Source organism: Macadamia integrifolia, chromosome 10 (genome assembly GCF_013358625.1).
Source record: "Macadamia integrifolia cultivar HAES 741 chromosome 10, SCU_Mint_v3, whole genome shotgun sequence".
In the NCBI taxonomy this organism is placed as follows: Eukaryota; Viridiplantae; Streptophyta; class Magnoliopsida; order Proteales; family Proteaceae; genus Macadamia; species Macadamia integrifolia.
This window is the reverse complement of record NC_056566.1, coordinates 2,609,714-2,626,447: the sequence shown is the minus strand read 5'-3', so window position 1 is coordinate 2,626,447 and position 16,734 is coordinate 2,609,714. Positions and strand designations below refer to the sequence as shown.

General features: G+C 36.1%; 2 protein-coding genes across 4 annotated transcripts; both read right to left on the bottom strand.

The window, feature by feature from the left end:
* Nucleotides 1-221: 221 nt before the first annotated feature.
* Nucleotides 222-1,490, bottom strand: LOC122090556 (polygalacturonase non-catalytic subunit AroGP3-like). The gene is made up of 2 exons (XM_042660196.1): nt 1,408-1,490; nt 222-1,304 (listed from the first exon to the last, which is right to left on the bottom strand). Exons 1-2 carry the CDS (start codon nt 1,447-1,449, stop codon nt 324-326), a joined length of 1,023 nt encoding a protein of 340 aa, XP_042516130.1. The 5' UTR covers nt 1,450-1,490; the 3' UTR covers nt 222-323.
* A 1,916-nt stretch (nt 1,491-3,406) lies between these two features.
* Nucleotides 3,407-16,090, bottom strand: LOC122091968 (ABC transporter C family member 3-like). 3 transcript variants are annotated; one of them, XM_042662235.1, is made up of 10 exons: nt 14,942-16,090; nt 13,452-13,549; nt 8,307-10,909; nt 6,871-7,035; nt 5,767-6,061; nt 5,448-5,656; nt 4,986-5,291; nt 4,466-4,529; nt 4,016-4,255; nt 3,407-3,894 (listed from the first exon to the last, which is right to left on the bottom strand). In XM_042662235.1, exons 3-10 carry the CDS (start codon nt 10,686-10,688, stop codon nt 3,797-3,799), a joined length of 3,759 nt encoding a protein of 1,252 aa, XP_042518169.1. In that variant the 5' UTR covers nt 10,689-10,909; nt 13,452-13,549; nt 14,942-16,090; the 3' UTR covers nt 3,407-3,796. The 3 variants fall into 3 exon arrangements, with proteins under 3 accessions (XP_042518169.1, XP_042518168.1, XP_042518170.1); XM_042662234.1 differs by lacking the exon at nt 13,452-13,549 and having other exon boundaries at nt 14,942-16,089; XM_042662236.1 differs by lacking the exons at nt 5,448-5,656; nt 5,767-6,061; nt 13,452-13,549.
* Nucleotides 16,091-16,734: the final 644 nt, after the last annotated feature.

The window sequence follows — 16,734 nt, the reverse complement described above, 5'->3', positions numbered from 1 at the left end:
TTTAATTAATTATGATATACTGCCTTGGATTAGGCTAGTGTATCATCAATCTCAACCAATACCAATCTAATTCAGACAAATTCATTAATACCGATCTAAGATTACAAATCATGTGAATGGGAAGTAGATTGTCCGACTAGTGACTAATGGGTGCCACATGCTGATGGGCTGGCAGAGGAAGTCAAGTTGAGGGAAAATTTTGGATTCCAAACTGAAATACATAATAAGCAAGCCAAAGTAGGTCATTATTTATCTTTTAAATAGCATAAGCAATAACATGTAACACAAACAAGAGAACTAAAAGATAATCAAATATTCAAATGCTACTCAATCTGTAGTCTCTTTGTCCAAACCACTCCATTCTCATTTATCCAATGACAAACTTCAATTAGGCCTGGGCCAAAACCCAACAACTTAAAAGCAAGATGGTTTGGATTCCAAGTTGATGTGTCATAGTGGCATGCCATAATTGCATGATTAACTGTCTTTCGAGCATTTATATCAACTACATATACTTTTACCTTCGGTAAAACATGACAATAATATACTTGAAACGGGAATGGTTGACTATGACACAAGGCTGGTGGTTCTGAGAGGTTTCCATGGATGAGTTTCACACTTCCAATTGTGACATCCTCATAAGATCCTTCGATGCTCTCAGTATTCCATAGGCATACATGATGCCCTAATTTTTTAACAACAAAATCAATGAGATCCTCGGCCGAAGTCGCACAAGTGCATTGGTCACCTCGAATGGGTCTCTTGTCACATATCTTGAGGGTTTCTTGAATATACTCATCCATTTTTGACTCATCCACCACACCAAAAAGATTATTCAATTCTTCAATCTGAGAAAAGGAAAATGGAATTTTTGATGCTAGAGATCGTGGCAAGAACGATTTATATGACATTGGGTCCCTTAGATCAGGGACATGCATGAAACCTCCTTCTTTCACCATTGACTCTCGAAAATATGGCAATCCCCCTTGGCTGGCAACTGATAAGGGTGTTTCATACGGAATGTTTTCGTATTCCACTTTTGCAGCATTCCACTGGGCTATTGGTGGCAATGTTGTGTTGTTCGTTGTCTTCTTCACTAGTGCATTTGTAGAACAAACAACATTAGCTTGCTTACAGAACGAATGCAAGTGGGAAGCCAATTCATTTTCCTCCATGAGTTTCATATACATTGCTACTTGATGGGGGCTTAATGGAGATGCCTTTAAAACTAACCAGTGTGGAGGGTATGGAAGACCAATATGCTTTCCCCAATATTGTGAGAATGAATTTTCAGCTTGAGAACCCTGTAATTTTACGGGGAAAAATGTAACAAATATTAATAAGAAAAAAAAAAAAAAAAAAATTTGAATTGATGGATATTGGAAACAAAAATGTCAATTTTCTTACACTAAGGTATGCTGCTATGAGAAATCCAAGCAACAGAATCATGGTGGAACTGAATAGGGAATGATTTGAGTTGGGGTTGTGCCTTTGATGGAATGTGCTGGATATGCCGCATGGAGGAGGGGGTGTTTGAATTTATAGCAAAAAAAAAAGAGTGGGGGAGTTTTTTTAGTACCCTAAATGGCTAAATGTATTATGTAATTTCCCAATTTCCTATACGAAAAAGTGAAACACTTTTTATTTTAACAAACCTCCAGCTGCCCTTCAGGCCCCAAAAATTTAAATACCAAAATTACCCTTAAATTATAGGTCATACTCATATATCTGGAATTCTTATTTTCTTATCTACCTAGGTTTTCATGTAAAGCTCAACCATAGTAGGCAAGCAAAAATAAAATAAATAAATAATAAAAAAAAATCAAGGAGAGAAAAATCAGACATATAATAAACGAGTACTGAGAAAGTAAGGTAAAATGGTATTATATAACTGAATTAGTTTGAAAACTCAAATTAGTTTGAATCAATTTGTATTATAAGGTAAAATGGTATTTAGTTTGAAAACTCAAGTTAGTTTGAATCAATTTGCTTTATAAGGTAAAAGGGTATTATATTACTGAATTAATTTTTGACACATTGGGGTGTTTGTTTGGATCCTCCCCAACCGCTAGATGCCGCATTGGAGAGACCTGGACTCAACATTTTTAAAGCCTTCGTTTTTGCACGATATCAAATTCAATTTACCTAAACTTAACATTTAAGTTGGATACCTTGATCTCTACTTGCCCAAAAATTTGGGCTTCACCTGATTTGTCACATGACAGATATTTGGGCAATAGAGGAAGCTATTGCTCTAACAAGGCAGCTCGGTTAGAACTTAAATTTTGTTGAATTAATCTCCACACGATCATCCATTTATTTGCCAGGTTTTAGTCTAGTATGTTATTCCCACATGGCTAATATGAAGTGTAACTTTCTCATCCAAACAATCAATTTCAGTAGAGGTTGGGTAATGGCATTACCCTTCTTCAAGAGATCTCAACTCTATGTCCAACTCCACTCATAAAATAATAATAATAATAATAATAATAATAATAAATAAATAAATAAATAAATAAAATTATTCCCTATAACCCTTGCACCCATCCTCTGAAACAATAAAGTATGACATACATAACCCAAAATGCTGTAAACTCAACAAGTATTCCACTTAAAAAGGTAACTGCACATTAATGCAAGAAAGAAATTGGGATGTTAAATATTATATGAAAAAAAAAAATCGATACAAAAGTAGATGTTTTATATATTAAGAAGACAACTTTTTGTGAAAAAACTAAGCCGTAGCTTTTTGAGGTCAGGATAACCTCCCATATGGTTGGCTTTAAGAGCAATTCAAATTGCTACTCTAGGAATCAATTTTGAGACTTTCTATGTCAACATGTATAACCATTGAAGGAAAATTTTGAGAGGAGGAGAAGCTCTTAAATTTAATGACAGCAAAGTTTGATAATAAACCAGGGATAAAAAAGTAACACCATTATTATCACAAAGATCTTTGCAATAAATAATAAAGATAAGCCTGGTGAAAGAATTCTCCTTAAACCCATGAAGGTTCAGACACCATCCTATAATCCCGAAACACCCTCCCAAATCCCGATACCCATTGTGTGTATCTTAAGCCCCACAGTTAATGGATTCCAATTCACTAAGGGCACAGGAAATCTCGATCTTAAGCTTAATATAGCAACAATCTAATTTTTTTGTTTTAGAAGCTTTATATAAAAAAAAAATTCTTGAATGGCTAACTCTAGAAATGGATTTATAGATCAACATCTAGTTTTGCCACATGGAAGGGTGATGTGGAAATTTTAACTATATGAATATTTAGAAAATGGTCTATGGTTCCACATGTCAAAATTTGGACTTAGAATAAAGCATATACTATTGACAGATTCACTTGTATCTTCGCCTGCCCATTTCTTTTTTAAAAATTACATTTTTAGTGGATTTGCAAAGATTTAATTTTCCATTCAACCATCTCCAATTTAACTACAACTTGACATGTGAGTAAGAACCTGAGGCTCTACTCAGTCCACAAAATTGCAGTCCTTCCAATGTGCCATGTCTTACATTTGTGACAATCTAAAGATAATGCTAGAATACTAAAGCTTCTCTCAAGGTTTATATACATGCATAAATAAAACGTCTCATTCTCCCCCTTATGTTCTTTTCTGCCCCCATCACTTCAACTCAATGCCAATGCCAACTGAAAGGATTACATGTAGCCTCGATCTTCTAATAAGATTTTGCCATACTCAAAATAGCAATGCACCTCAATCTAATGCAGCCCACTTACTTTGAACATTCAAAACTCACTTATTTAACCTTTCAAAAACTAACTACATCTTCGAGTATACTCCTTAACAAGTTTTGCAAATGACGAGGACTTGATTTGTAGCAATTTAGCTGGGGAATCATATTCCAATACAAGACCTGCTTAAGACAAGAAAGCATTTCAATTTGATTAGTGAAGCACTCAAAAAGGATGAGAAGACGTATTACCGCACTTGATGGAACCCATTTGATTGTGGTGTACTAATTAGTAGCTACTAACCATTATCCATGAGGATGACCATGTCGATATCAAGAATTGTAGTTATCCTATGTGCTATTGTGATGATAGTAGACCCTGAGAAGTGTTGACTAATTGTTTGTTGAATTTGATAATCAGTCGCAGTATCTACCGATGCAGTAGCTTCATCAAGTATTAAAACTTTGCTCCTCTTGAGTAATACCCGCCCTAAACAGACTAACTGTCTTTGACCCATGCTCCAATTCTCTCCATTCTCAGTCACTGCAACATCCACCACATGAAAATGGGTAAGCTATTTAGGATTTGATTTTCTTTAACATTTCTTCCTTCATTGTTCGAAGAGAGGTTGGGGCTGAGAGGTCGAGTTGTATACTACAACTTAGATATATCATACAATAATAAATTTGCATGGATAAATGGATGTTGAACAAGTTTGGAATTTTGGTAGAGTGAATGTGATAAGAAACTAACCTGCAGAATCAAGCTTCCTTTCTTTCTTTCTAACTTCATCACCAAGTTGGCATTTATCTAAAGCCTAAGACAACAAAAAATCCATGTCAGCTTACCACCTAGCTTAATAATTCAAGATGACAAAGAATTGATTATTAAACGAGCTGAAAAAGAAAAGATGAAATAAATAGGTAAGGGGGTGCTGAGTGAAAATGAAAAATAAAATAAAATAAAAGCAGAAAAAATAGTCTACTAGCCAAGCTCCAAAATAAGATAATCTTTTAGGCCAAATTTGACCTAAAGAGTATCTAGTGCATCTAATGAAATGATTTCAATAACTTAATGGAAATGATATAAAACTAAACAAAAAATAAGAAGAAGACGACCATAAGAAAGGAGTTCATAGAGATACATGTCCCAACCAGTCAATTATGATGTGTTTGATTTGTGTGTGAATAATCAGTAAGTAGGAGATAAGCCAATCCTATCTTTGTGACTAAGTAACTAATATTATTCATCAAATGAGAAAAAAAAATCCCACCTCCCAAATTTGTTCATCAGTGTACTCTTCAAGTGGGTCAAGGTTGCTTCTTAGAGTCCCCTCAAACATTGTTGGGTCTTGTGGGATGATGCTCAATTTTGACCTCAAGTCATGAAGACCAATCTTGGAGATGTCGATACCATCTATCAAAATCTGACCAGATACAGGTTCAAACATGCGGAAAAGAGCATGTATGAGAGTTGATTTACCACTACCCGTTCGTCCAACGATGCCAATCTTCATCCCTCCTGGAAAAGTGCATGTGAGACCTCGCAAGACAAGAGGAAGATGTGGGGCATATCGAACCTACATGCATATTAAATAAGTAAATCATAAAGCTTAACAAAATTCCATAAGAAGAGAAAGAATTGCCTAACAACATTAGGCTTCAAAAAGTTATTTCACAAAACAAGGAAATAAGTAAGGATCATAAAGACTTGAGGAATCCACATTGACAATTACCTTCAGATCAACAAAATCAACTTTCCCTTGTGATGGCCATTCATGACCTGGCCTATTTTCTTCTACCAAGAGTGGGGGTTCATTAGGGATGCAAGCATACTGTAGTATTCTCTCGACAGAAATGATTTTATTCTCAAGTATGCTAAAATCCCATACGACCCCATACATACTGAGATCAAGCCCATATGTAACTGCCAAACCCAAAACACCTTCAAGAGAGAAAAGAAAACAATATAAATTCAAACTCATGCTTTTCATGTGAGCAGTCAACCATGGTTTCCTTAAATTATGATATAAGATGTCAAGTTCACTTTTTTACCAGGACTAAGTACTCCTTTAGGCACTGAGATCAAGAAAATCAAAGAAACGACATATGTGATAGACATTAACACATCCATGCGGAAGCATAACCACTCCATTGCACCAGATATATGAAATTTGGGACGGGAATACCCATCCACCAACTTGAAGTTTGTACCCATAAACCTCTCTTCTTGATCAAAACACCTGATTGTAGTTGAACCTAAACTAGATTCAGCAAAATGTTGTACAATGGGAGCCTGACATACTCCAGCCAGTCGTGAAAGTTCTCGTGCTGCAGCTCTATAGTATCGCTACAAGTCAAGGTTCATAAAAAAGGAAATTAGGGACACAATGTAAAAAAAATGTTTAATGAATATATAAATGATAATTTTTTTTTAATGAGAGACAATGAATATTAGCTCCTTACGTTTAGATGGTTGATGGAACAACATCATCATGAATGAAAGGAAACAATTTTATTTTGTTTTATTTACTTTTAATTGTTTTCTTTTGAATGGTTACTATTTACTTTTGCTAATAGATGTTGACTAAATTGTATATATTGTTTATATGTTTTCTTTTGTGGTATCTGTTTTCTCTCTCTCTCTCTCTCTCTCTCTCTCTCTATCTCTTTTTCTTACCAAATTTTGAATTGTATTTAAAAAATTTCAAATTTTAAAGATGCATGCATGTGTCCATATTTTTTTTTTTTCAAATCTAAATTTTTTAATGATGGGTTGGATTATATGAACCTATTCACTATCACCAAAGGTACAAGAATGTGCAGTTTAGCAACCTAGGTACTTAGAGTAAGTGCAATGTTTTTGCATGCCTAACATAATGCATAGGCCATGTGCTTCTTAGTACAGAAACAGAGATGTGGACGAAGGAAGAAAGAAGTGTACAGTCTTTATAAATACAAAATGAATATGAGTACTTAAATCTCCACTTCTACACTCAAACTACTAAATCAATTCTGTTGTGAACAAAAGAAATTTAAAATTCAATCATCAAACAAAGATTGAACCAACTTGTATTATAGCCTGGTAACAATGGGAAAATATGATTGGACTTGGTTTGAAATTTTAATCATGAAAAGTGGAAGTGGATATAGAATTACCTGATACCAGATGCATATCACAGTCATCGGAATAAACACTATTAACATTTGCCATGCGATCTGTGACATTACTGCAACAGTTCCCAAGAATCCTATGATAGAGATAAGAAGTTCTTCAGTTTGTCGTGGAATGGAGATATCAACTGCACTTTGATCAATGGATATCTGCATAAAAAATAGAGTTTATTTTAAATTTAAAATTATATCAACTTTTATGGTGATCAACAAGATCACTTAGATCCCAATAGTAAATATGCATATTTACTAACCCGATTTAAAATTCTTCCACTGGGAGTAGAATCAAAAAATGATAGGGGAGCACGAAAAATGCATTTGTGCATTTTGTTGAAGAGAAGAGTGGATGTCTTGTATCCAACAGTTACAATGAGCACAGACCTTATAAATACACACAATGAGGCTCCAATGAACAATACAATATAAACAAATATTAGAGTGGATCCTCTAACATAAGGTCGCACATCCTCTGAAATGGGAGTAGCCAACACCATCCAATAATTACTAACTATTTCAAAAAGATTATAAAAAATTTGTGTCAATAATATCAACGGTACAAAAGCACCTTTATATGCGGCAGTAACATACTTCCAATAGAATGAAAAACTAACTTTGCCTTTTTCTCTCTCTTCTTCCTGGACAAGCTGCCCATTTGGCCCAACTAGTTCTTTTGTTTTGCATTTTTTAGCTTCCTTTTCTTCATCATCTTGAATAGACCTATTGTTACAAAACATATTAGCATCTTTCTCATCGTTAATTAAATTATTCAAAGCAGCCCCACGGTCGATAGAATTAAGATCTGCCAAAGCTTTCTCATGTGCACCTACTAATTCCATAAAGTCAGTTCCTGAACTAAGAATTTCTTCATACTATCCTGCTTGAGTAATCCTTCCATCTCTCATAACCTACCAAACAAAAGAAAGTAAACAATCACTTTCAAACCAGGTTGATGGACTTGAAGTTGGAACTAAAAATGACAACTCTCACCAGGATAAGATCGGCAGAAGCTAAAAATTCTATTTGGTGGGTAACATAAATTACTGTTTTTGAACCCAAAGTTCTCAACAAACACTCATGTCACAAAAAAAAAATAATAAATAAATAAATAATCATGTGTTCACATATTTAGGCACTCAAAAAGATTTTCCAGTTACTAAAAAGATCCAAATAATTATATATATTAATATAATTTATTTTTCATAGCAATAAGTATCATCAAGCCAGTTTTATGTAAGAACATGTATCACTCAATATCGTGTTTTTGTAGATCTTCTTTGATTAGACGACCTTGATTTCATTATTTTTAGATATAATTTTATATCAGACTCAGTTTATGATGAACAAAATTGTGATATAAGCAATGAGATGTAGATCTTTAAGCCAATTTCATCAAGAAAATTAGGAGGTAAAAGAGCAGCTACCTTGAATAGATGAGTTCCTGTATGAGCATCCACAGCGCTAAAAGGATCATCAAGTAGATAGATATCAGCATCATGATACAAAGCACGTGCAATTTGGATTCTTTGCTTTTGCCCACCACTCAGGTTGATCCCTCTCTCCCCTATTATAGTATGGTCCCCAAAGGCACACAATTCTAGGTCCTTCTTTAATGAACACGCTTCAAGGATCATTTCATACCTTTCATTATCCATCTCCTTACCAAACAATATATTGTCTACTATCTTCCCACTCTGTATCCAAGGTGATTGTGAAACATAGGCCTTCGTTCCATTCAACTTAATGGTTCCAGATACCTTTGGCACTTCCCCCAATATACATGAGAGTAGGCTTGACTTACCTGACCCAATAGAACCACAAATAGCGACTCTCATACCATGGTACACTCGAAAATTAAGATCTTTTAAAGTGAGATCAGAGGAATGAAGGTCCCAAGAGAAATTCCCCTTGACTATCTCAATTGCAACCTTAGCACCATCTCTTGGAAGCTTTTGTACTATATTCGGATTAAGATCATCAAGACGTAGAAATGATGTTATCCTGTCAAGGGAAACTTTAGTTTGAACTACCATGGATATGGTGTCTGGGAGACTATAAATGGGCTTTTGCAATATCCCAAATGTTGCAAGTGCAGATAAAATCTTTCCCGAATCTAAAGGAATTCTCATAAGCATACAGAACCCAAAAGTAACCATGGATACAAACATGGGTGCAGACAAGTAGACAAAGGCAATCATAGCTGATGAATAAAGTAATCTCTTTAACCATATTATTTCAAAGTTCCTGAGCTCAGTTATCTTAGCCAAAAACTTCATCTCCCAGCCATGGAGCTTGAGAATCCTCATATTCCTTAGAGCCTCAGATGCCACTTTCATTCGTCGATCCTTCGAATCCATCAATTCCCCTTGAAATTTTTCCTGTAGTTTTCCCAGTGGAACATTTGCTAATATCAAAATCATTGTAGCAACAACAGCTACAAGTGAAGCAAGCCCAAGATACTTGTACAAAATCAATAATGCTAAAACAATCTGAACAGGCACCCTCCATATATTGTGTAAGTACCAACTGAAAAGTGCAGTCCTCTCAACATCAACACTCATCAAATTAATGTTCTCCCCACTAGTGTGGCCTTGCTTTGATTGGCTTGAAAGCCTAAGGCCCTTTTTATAGATTATTGAGAACAAGGCAGCACGGATCTTAACTGCCATCTTTCGCAATTGAAAGAACAAATGTCTCTCTGAAATGCACCATATGAGTTTCGAAAGAAAGAAAATAAACACTAGCACATAGCCTTTATATTTTAGTTCCCGAGGGCTATTGAGATACTTAACAAAGGAGTTAATAAGACTTGGTACAACATACGAAGCTAACGTGCATATAATGGAGAATAGAGTCGTCCATAGAATTTCTTTCCATGATGAGAGAATCAATGCCTTCACCAGCTTGAGTGTGCTTACCTGACCACCATTGTCATTGCCATTACTAGTAGATTCAAGTTTATTTACAAAATAGGCAAAGACCACATCGGCATTCTCACAAGTAGCTAGCTGAGGAATATCTTCAAGATTCAAAGTTTTTTTATACCCAAGTGCAAGCAAAGGGCCTATCCAAGAAAAAGTAAACATATTTAGAAGACTAGCATTTGCATAAGGAGATACATTCTCTCCACTGACACTTGATCCTGGTCTGTCATCACCATTGCTTTGACTGAAACTACTTTTTAAAAGAGGCTTTGAAAGATGAAGATCTTTATCATCACTCCTTTTACCAAACAACCCAGTATAACAAAAGAACAAACTAGAAATAATGGATATGGAATCGAAGATCCATAGAAGGAATGGTAAGGATAAATGTTTCCAATACAAATCAAGATGTACAACAAGAGAGGAACAAGACATTGGGAAGTAGAAGGCCCACCAAATCCTTAGTAGAATAGGGAACCTGTGATCACTTGAACGAGAAAAATGGATGCACAAATAAGCAGAGATCACAAACCAAGTGAGTGTTCTAAATGCAAAATCGAATTGGGCAAAAAGCTTTAGATCAGGCCAACCACGTTTATACCCAGAGAGAGAGTTCAACATAAATAGGAGAAGATCACAACAAGATAGACAAATGCAAGATACAAGGGTTGATCTATAGTATAAAAAGTATGTATTCTTCAACAGGGGTTTTGAATTTTCGAGGGTAGCCATAGTGCGCCTCTTGTAAGCCCAGAAAATGGATAAAACTAATAAAAAAACTAAGTGTGAAGAAGCAGAAAATCCATGGAGAAAAATGGTTGTAGAATACTGTGGAAAAAAACTCCCAATGTTCATATCATTCTTTGATTCTTTTGCATCCATGTTTGCAAACTTTCTTTTCTTCTATTTGTAACTTTGTCGCTTAGCTCTTGAAGGTCCAATACAATCCTTTTAGTTGTATCACAATTTGTATTGATGCAGCCCCATTTGCAAAAATGCTAAGAAAACTCTTGCATCTAAATACAAACCATTTCCACCTTGGTGTACCAGAAATCCTTAGACCAAAATTCCAGTCCCAATATCACCCTTAGATATAGTTGAACCTGTTAGTGGATGGACAAAACAGAAACTATTTAAAATATATAAAGGGCAAGAGAGTCGGATATTTTTTCAAAGAAAGATAAAAAATGGAAAAAGCGCTTCTATATATGATTTAGTCCAAGTTTAGTTACAAAAATAATTAGAGTGAATAGAAACTCAGTAATATGAGATGAAATAAAGCAACAAATATTTAGTATATTGAAGCAAAATGTAGGGTGACGAACTTCATATAATAAGAACAAGCAAAAAAAAAAAAAAAAAAATCCAATATAACAGATCCATATATAAAGCCCAAAAATGTAACCATGGGAACAACATCAGCAACATAATTAACTTGTCAACGGCGATGTACAATAGCCTTTCTATAAGAAACCTCGCCATACCATTAATGGCAACGTGAAGATCATTGAAAGTGATGGGGGAGATCATAGGGACACACCGTTGCAACTAACCACACTCAACCTGATTTTATCTACAAATCAATAACTGGACTGAGTCATACTCCAAGTTAAGTTACTCGTTTCAATCCATTTAGTATGACCAATACAAATTTCTTTGTTATATACAATAACACATTCTTGAGGCGCTATTTATACTTCCACTGCTCCTAAATTATGACATATATTATGCAAGACGATTAGTAGAACTCTATTGCATGTGTGTTTTGTCAGTTAACCCTTGTAACAAGACTAGCTTCTATTCTATCATATCAAACAATAATGGAAGTTGTGATGTTAACACCTATGGACAAGCCACCTGAAGTCTACATGATGCAGATTAATCACCAAAAAAGGCTTATTTTATTAGGAATAAGTCTAGGGTTGGGTTCCATACATGTTGGGCCTTTGATCCCATGTGTTTTGAGTATAATAGACCACTTTTATGGGTCTAAAAGGGGGGCTCTAAGAATGCATACGGGATTACTAGTTAGTTCCCATTTTCATTAGTTTCCTTTTTAGTTAGGATTGATTTGAATTATATTTGTTTCCTTAAGAGTCAAGTCATTAGTAGTTAGTTTCCCTTTTCAACTAGTTTCTAATTTCAGTTTTTAATAACTATTGTATTAGGAAAATATTTGGTTTCCTTTTTGAGGAATCTTCTATTTTGGAATTCCCTCCTCCATCAACATTATAAATAAAAAAATGAGGCTCCTAAAGCTTAGATGATTTTGATAAAATAATTAATGGCTGTGGCTATTTTTTTCTCCATGAAGATTTGTTTTGTGTTTGATCAAGGCTGATGGAATTGGTGTTTGATCCAATTGCCTCTCTACGGTGTGAAGCCCGAGAGGTTCCTTCAACTTATTTCTCTTCTCAGCTATAATATTCAAGGTGTTATAGAACTAGTCTATTGTTACAGGTATTTAAATCACTTTTCTCTCAATTCTGACCAGCCAATTTGAGATATTAGAAATCTCTGATTTCTTGTCCTGTAGTGGTTTTACTGAAGCAGAACCAGAATCGATTGCCTGAGCAGTCCTACTCTGTTTCTGTAGTGTCTACTGCTGATTTGGGGCTGTTAGCATGTTAGAACAACTGCTGGTTCATCCTTGTCTGATCGATACTGATCTGTTCTAAGTAATACTGAATGTTCAAGTCAATTCTGTTGGTCTGATTTTATTGGTTTGTGTTGGTTGGCATCTAGTTGTTTTTTTATTAAAAGTTCCTGCAGTTGAGACTTGGTTAGACCTCTATCCTAGTCTACATTACTACCGGTTGTAGGCCCAAAATTGCTCAAATGCCTACTAACAACCGCCAAAAATTATAAATTAATTCAGAAAACAAACATGCCACAATCAATAATGCAGCAAAAGTCGATGAAGGTTAAACAACTAGGTATATAATACAATAAAGCAAACGAACTTTCTTAGGCACAAAACCAGTCAACAAGTGTGATAAAGCTTCTTTAGAAACTATGAAAGAAAAATGGATTTATGAGAAATCCTTCACTTTCGATTGGGAATTTTTTTTTTTTTTGAAAGAAGCAAACCAGTCTCCTTGTAGCCTTAATGGTGATTTAATGTGGTGTGCAACTTTGAGTCAAGGGTCAAGGTTCAGTGGGAGAGAGGTAAAACAACTAACAAAACCATGTTGCGAGTGCTTACATGGTTAAGCCTCTTGGTAACTATAAGTTGATACTCAAAGACACTTCTCTTGATCAGTGCAAGATGATAAAACTTTTATTTGTTTCAACAAAAAAATATTTTACAGAAATTGTGATAAAATGATAGAAAATTGTATATTGTATAGGATGAAGCAAGTACTTCGGTCAATTCTATTTCTTTGCTTTTTTTCTTCCAAAAAAACCATTGTATACAAGAGAAAAACATACCTCTTTTATTAGAAAAATAAACGGCATCATTCTAATTCCTTAACTACTTGAGGGTTAGCCAATCAGTTATACTACTCAATCCCTTCCCCACTTATCCATGTGACTTCTCCCCTTCCCATTTACAAAGTAACCTCTCTCTACATATTGAACCAATTTCTTCACTCTCAAATGGAAAATGTTAACTAGGTGAGGTCGGTAGTGCATCTCTCTCACCTTCTCTTTCTCTCAAGTTGCAGTCTCCCCCTCCCCCTCTTCTTGTTCCTCTTTCTCTTTTGTCATGTGCAATACTACATGTGCTCACTTCTAGTTTCCTGTAAATTGGAAGGGACAATCATAGGGCATTAATGACTTAAAACCACTCTTGCCCCATAGGGCCTTTATATAGTCAGATATGGACTCTGCTAACCTCACATAATATATGAGGGACACCGGTTACATTTCAAATACAAACACGCAATATAATATCTTTTGGCATTGGGAAGCCCACAAAATAGGGGATGACCGACAACTAATTGTTGTGTCTCACATTTATATGAGGTCATCTTTTTCATCTTGGTGTAGGTGGTCGTGTGTTTTACCAACAAGGGGAAATGGAATAAAGCACCGGAACTGTTCTCCCATAGTTCAGCATTGCTATTTGATTGATTAGAAGAGCATGGTTTTCCAATGCTGGACCTAGATATAGCTTGACGATTGGAATAACCTAATTCTATTCTGAAGTTCAGGAATCTGTTTCCCAAAAAAAGTTGTGGTATCTTGATAGTTAACACGTAACACCCATGGCACCCTTCAAGGATATCATCAAACCCGTCATATCACTGGATTCTTTACTTTCACTCAGGTCTCAATTCTACCCATATATGCTTCATTCTCTTGTTCAATAAAAAAATGACAACTGGTAGAAAAATATAAAACAAGTTCTATAGAGAAGCCTGAGAGAGAGAAAAGGCAAAAAACAAAAGGTGACGAAGAGGTTATGGAGCTCTTTTTGCCTCATTCATGGTGGAAGAAGGATGAGAGAAAAAGAAAAGAGTTGCATGAGAGAGAGAGAGAGAGAGAGAGAGAGAGAGAGAGAGAGAGAGAGAGAGAGAGAGAGAGAGAGAGAGAGAGAGAGAGAGAGAGAGACGGTTCAAACTGCAAAACTAAGCCAGTTACAGGATTAGAGGATAGAATTTGAATATGTCACTGATCAGTCTTTCCTAGAAGGGTTTTATTAGTGTGAACCGATGATGACAGCGCAAAACACCTGAAATCGTCTCACATAAGTTCAGGAAATGAGAGAGAGGAAAACGAAAAGGCATCAATTTGAGGTCCTTAAATTCCACAAGGAGTTATGACAAATTACAGTAAAATATAAAATAAAATTTATAAACAATAGCAATTTTTCTTGAAAAAATTATAGGTTGAAAAATCAAACAGAGGTAAAGATCTATGTAGCCAACCCCATTTGGTTTGGATAAGGCTGAATTGTTGTTGTTGTTGTAAACAATTGGAGCCTAGGTGTTCAAGAGAAACTTGCACCCCTGTTGATTCTTCACTTTCATTCCTATAAAGTTTTAGATTTTCTATAGTCAACTATCGGTGCCTAGGTGTTCAAGGGAAATTTGCGCAATGTACAAAACCTTAATCCTGCTCAACAAAACAAAAGGAAAACAGGAGTCCCACAATGGGTTCTCCGGAGACAATGAAAGAGAGAGGCGCACCTTGCCAAAGAAGCTTCAAAACGTTCAACTTCTTCATTCACTTCTTCGAAGAACCAAAAATTTTCTCTCTGCACTTGTTCAAAGAACTTGAAGAGTAGCCTTTTCTGGTAGCGTAATTCAACCTGGGAAGCAACAAATAACTCCTGATTTCCTGAGAAATGGGAAATTAGCGGGTCCCGTATGGTGCTTACTTCCTGAGAAATAGGAAAGTGAATGGTACGTATTCCCTGGAATGCGCGAATTTCCTGAGGAAAGTGGCGACTCGGTCTGAATCCTCTGGAGCGCCTATACTTCCTAAGAATTAGGGAAGTGGTGTTCTACTTCGGATCCGTCTCCTTTCCAATTCTGTGGTGAAAATTTAGGTTCAAACCCATTTAACCCCTCAAATGCCTCCAGCCGACACCCTCTTCTCGGATCAAATTGAAGTGTCGGCGCCCCTCTTCGACCAGGCCGCAATGGCTACTTGCAGTCAAGATTCCAAGGAAGTTGATAGAGTCAGGTGAAACACCTTCGCCTTCCATTCGAGAGAACAACGCCATCGCATCCAAAGCAAGCCCTTGAATCGCTAGCCCTGTAATCATCAATTGCTGTAATCGCTTGCCCTCGCGGACAGCTCCAGTTCGGGCGCACCCAGGGAGAACTGATGAGAAGGTGATCCCATCTGGACTGAAATTCAAGACACGAATCTGACGGAATACAATCAATGCCTCTTTTGGGCGACCATTTCTAACAGCACCAGCTATCATTAAGTTCCAAGAAACCCACTTTCCTGTGCGACATTTGATTGAACACCCTATTTGCATTGTCAAATTCTCCACTCTTCATATAACCATCGATAATTAAATTCCCAAACAGGGGATCGGTACCAAATTCCGGAGCTTCAACCAAAGAAGATGAACACAGACGGGTCCAGTTGGAAACCAGTTTTGATGATTCTCGCATGAATACTGGTGGCAAATCTAAGATCCAATAAGATCTTACAGGGGTCGAGGACAGACTGACAGTGCTCGATGGTCCCCTTCCCCTTCTTCATTTCAGGTTGAGAGACGATGGAGGGATTGATGCAATTTTGAATTCCAAAAAAAGGGTTTAATCAGAGAAGAAGGGAGTTTGTCGGGTGGAGGCATTTTGAAGGGTTTCTTAAAACCCAAATCTAGCTCAGGGTTCTCAAAATTTAACCTAGGCCCAACTCAACCCTGTTGGGTTCATATTCAGGCCCTGCCGGGTTTATACCAATTCAACCTGACCTTAATTGACCCTGTCAGGGCTGGGGGGTTGGGTTGGGTTGACCTTGACTTTTGTAATGGTTGGAATAACCTTAATTGATATGTTTTTTTCATTCATATCTTATACATTAAAAAAATATAAAAAAATAAAATACCAAAAAGAGCTCTAAATCTAATATAAAAATTCAAGGTTGAATTTCGGGTTGGGTCAGGCTTGGATCCTGACTCAGGATTTGGATTTTTCAATCCTAACCCACTCTCAAAGTCAAAAAACTTGGCTCAAACCCTGTTCGGGCTCAGGGTGAGCCAGGGTGGCTTCGGGTTGTCAGGGCCAATCTTCCCCCCTACAGCTGGGGTACTCATGTCTAGTGTGTGTTGGGGAGCTGAGGGTGTTGAAGTCTAGGGATGTAAATAGATAGCCGAAATCCGATCATGGGATTGATTTTATTTTATTTTTTTTTCTTCTTTTTTGTTTCCTTCTCTTTGAGGAAACTTCATAAAGACCTGAATTAAAGAGAATGAACTTTACAATAACTAATCACAGACATACAAAGAAGAACTAAAGTA

What these genes read in the sequence shown, in the direction of transcription:
- LOC122090556 (XM_042660196.1), bottom strand. Translation starts at nt 1,449, where the DNA reads ATGATTCTGTTGCTTGGATTTCTCATAGCAGCATACCTTAGT. An exon ending in TCATAGCAGCATACCTTAGT is followed by an intron (nt 1,305 to 1,407) that starts GTAAGAAAATTG and finishes GTAAAATTACAG; the next exon opens with GGTTCTCAAGCTGAAAATTC.
- LOC122091968 (XM_042662235.1), bottom strand. Translation starts at nt 10,688, where the DNA reads ATGGATGCAAAAGAATCAAAGAATGATATGAACATTGGGAGTTTTTTT. An exon ending in TAAAGGAGTACTTAGTCCTG is followed by an intron (nt 5,657 to 5,766) that starts GTAAAAAAGTGA and finishes TCTCTCTTGAAG; the next exon opens with GTGTTTTGGGTTTGGCAGTT. An exon ending in CTGATGAACAAATTTGGGAG is followed by an intron (nt 4,530 to 4,985) that starts GTGGGATTTTTT and finishes TTGTTGTCTTAG; the next exon opens with GCTTTAGATAAATGCCAACT.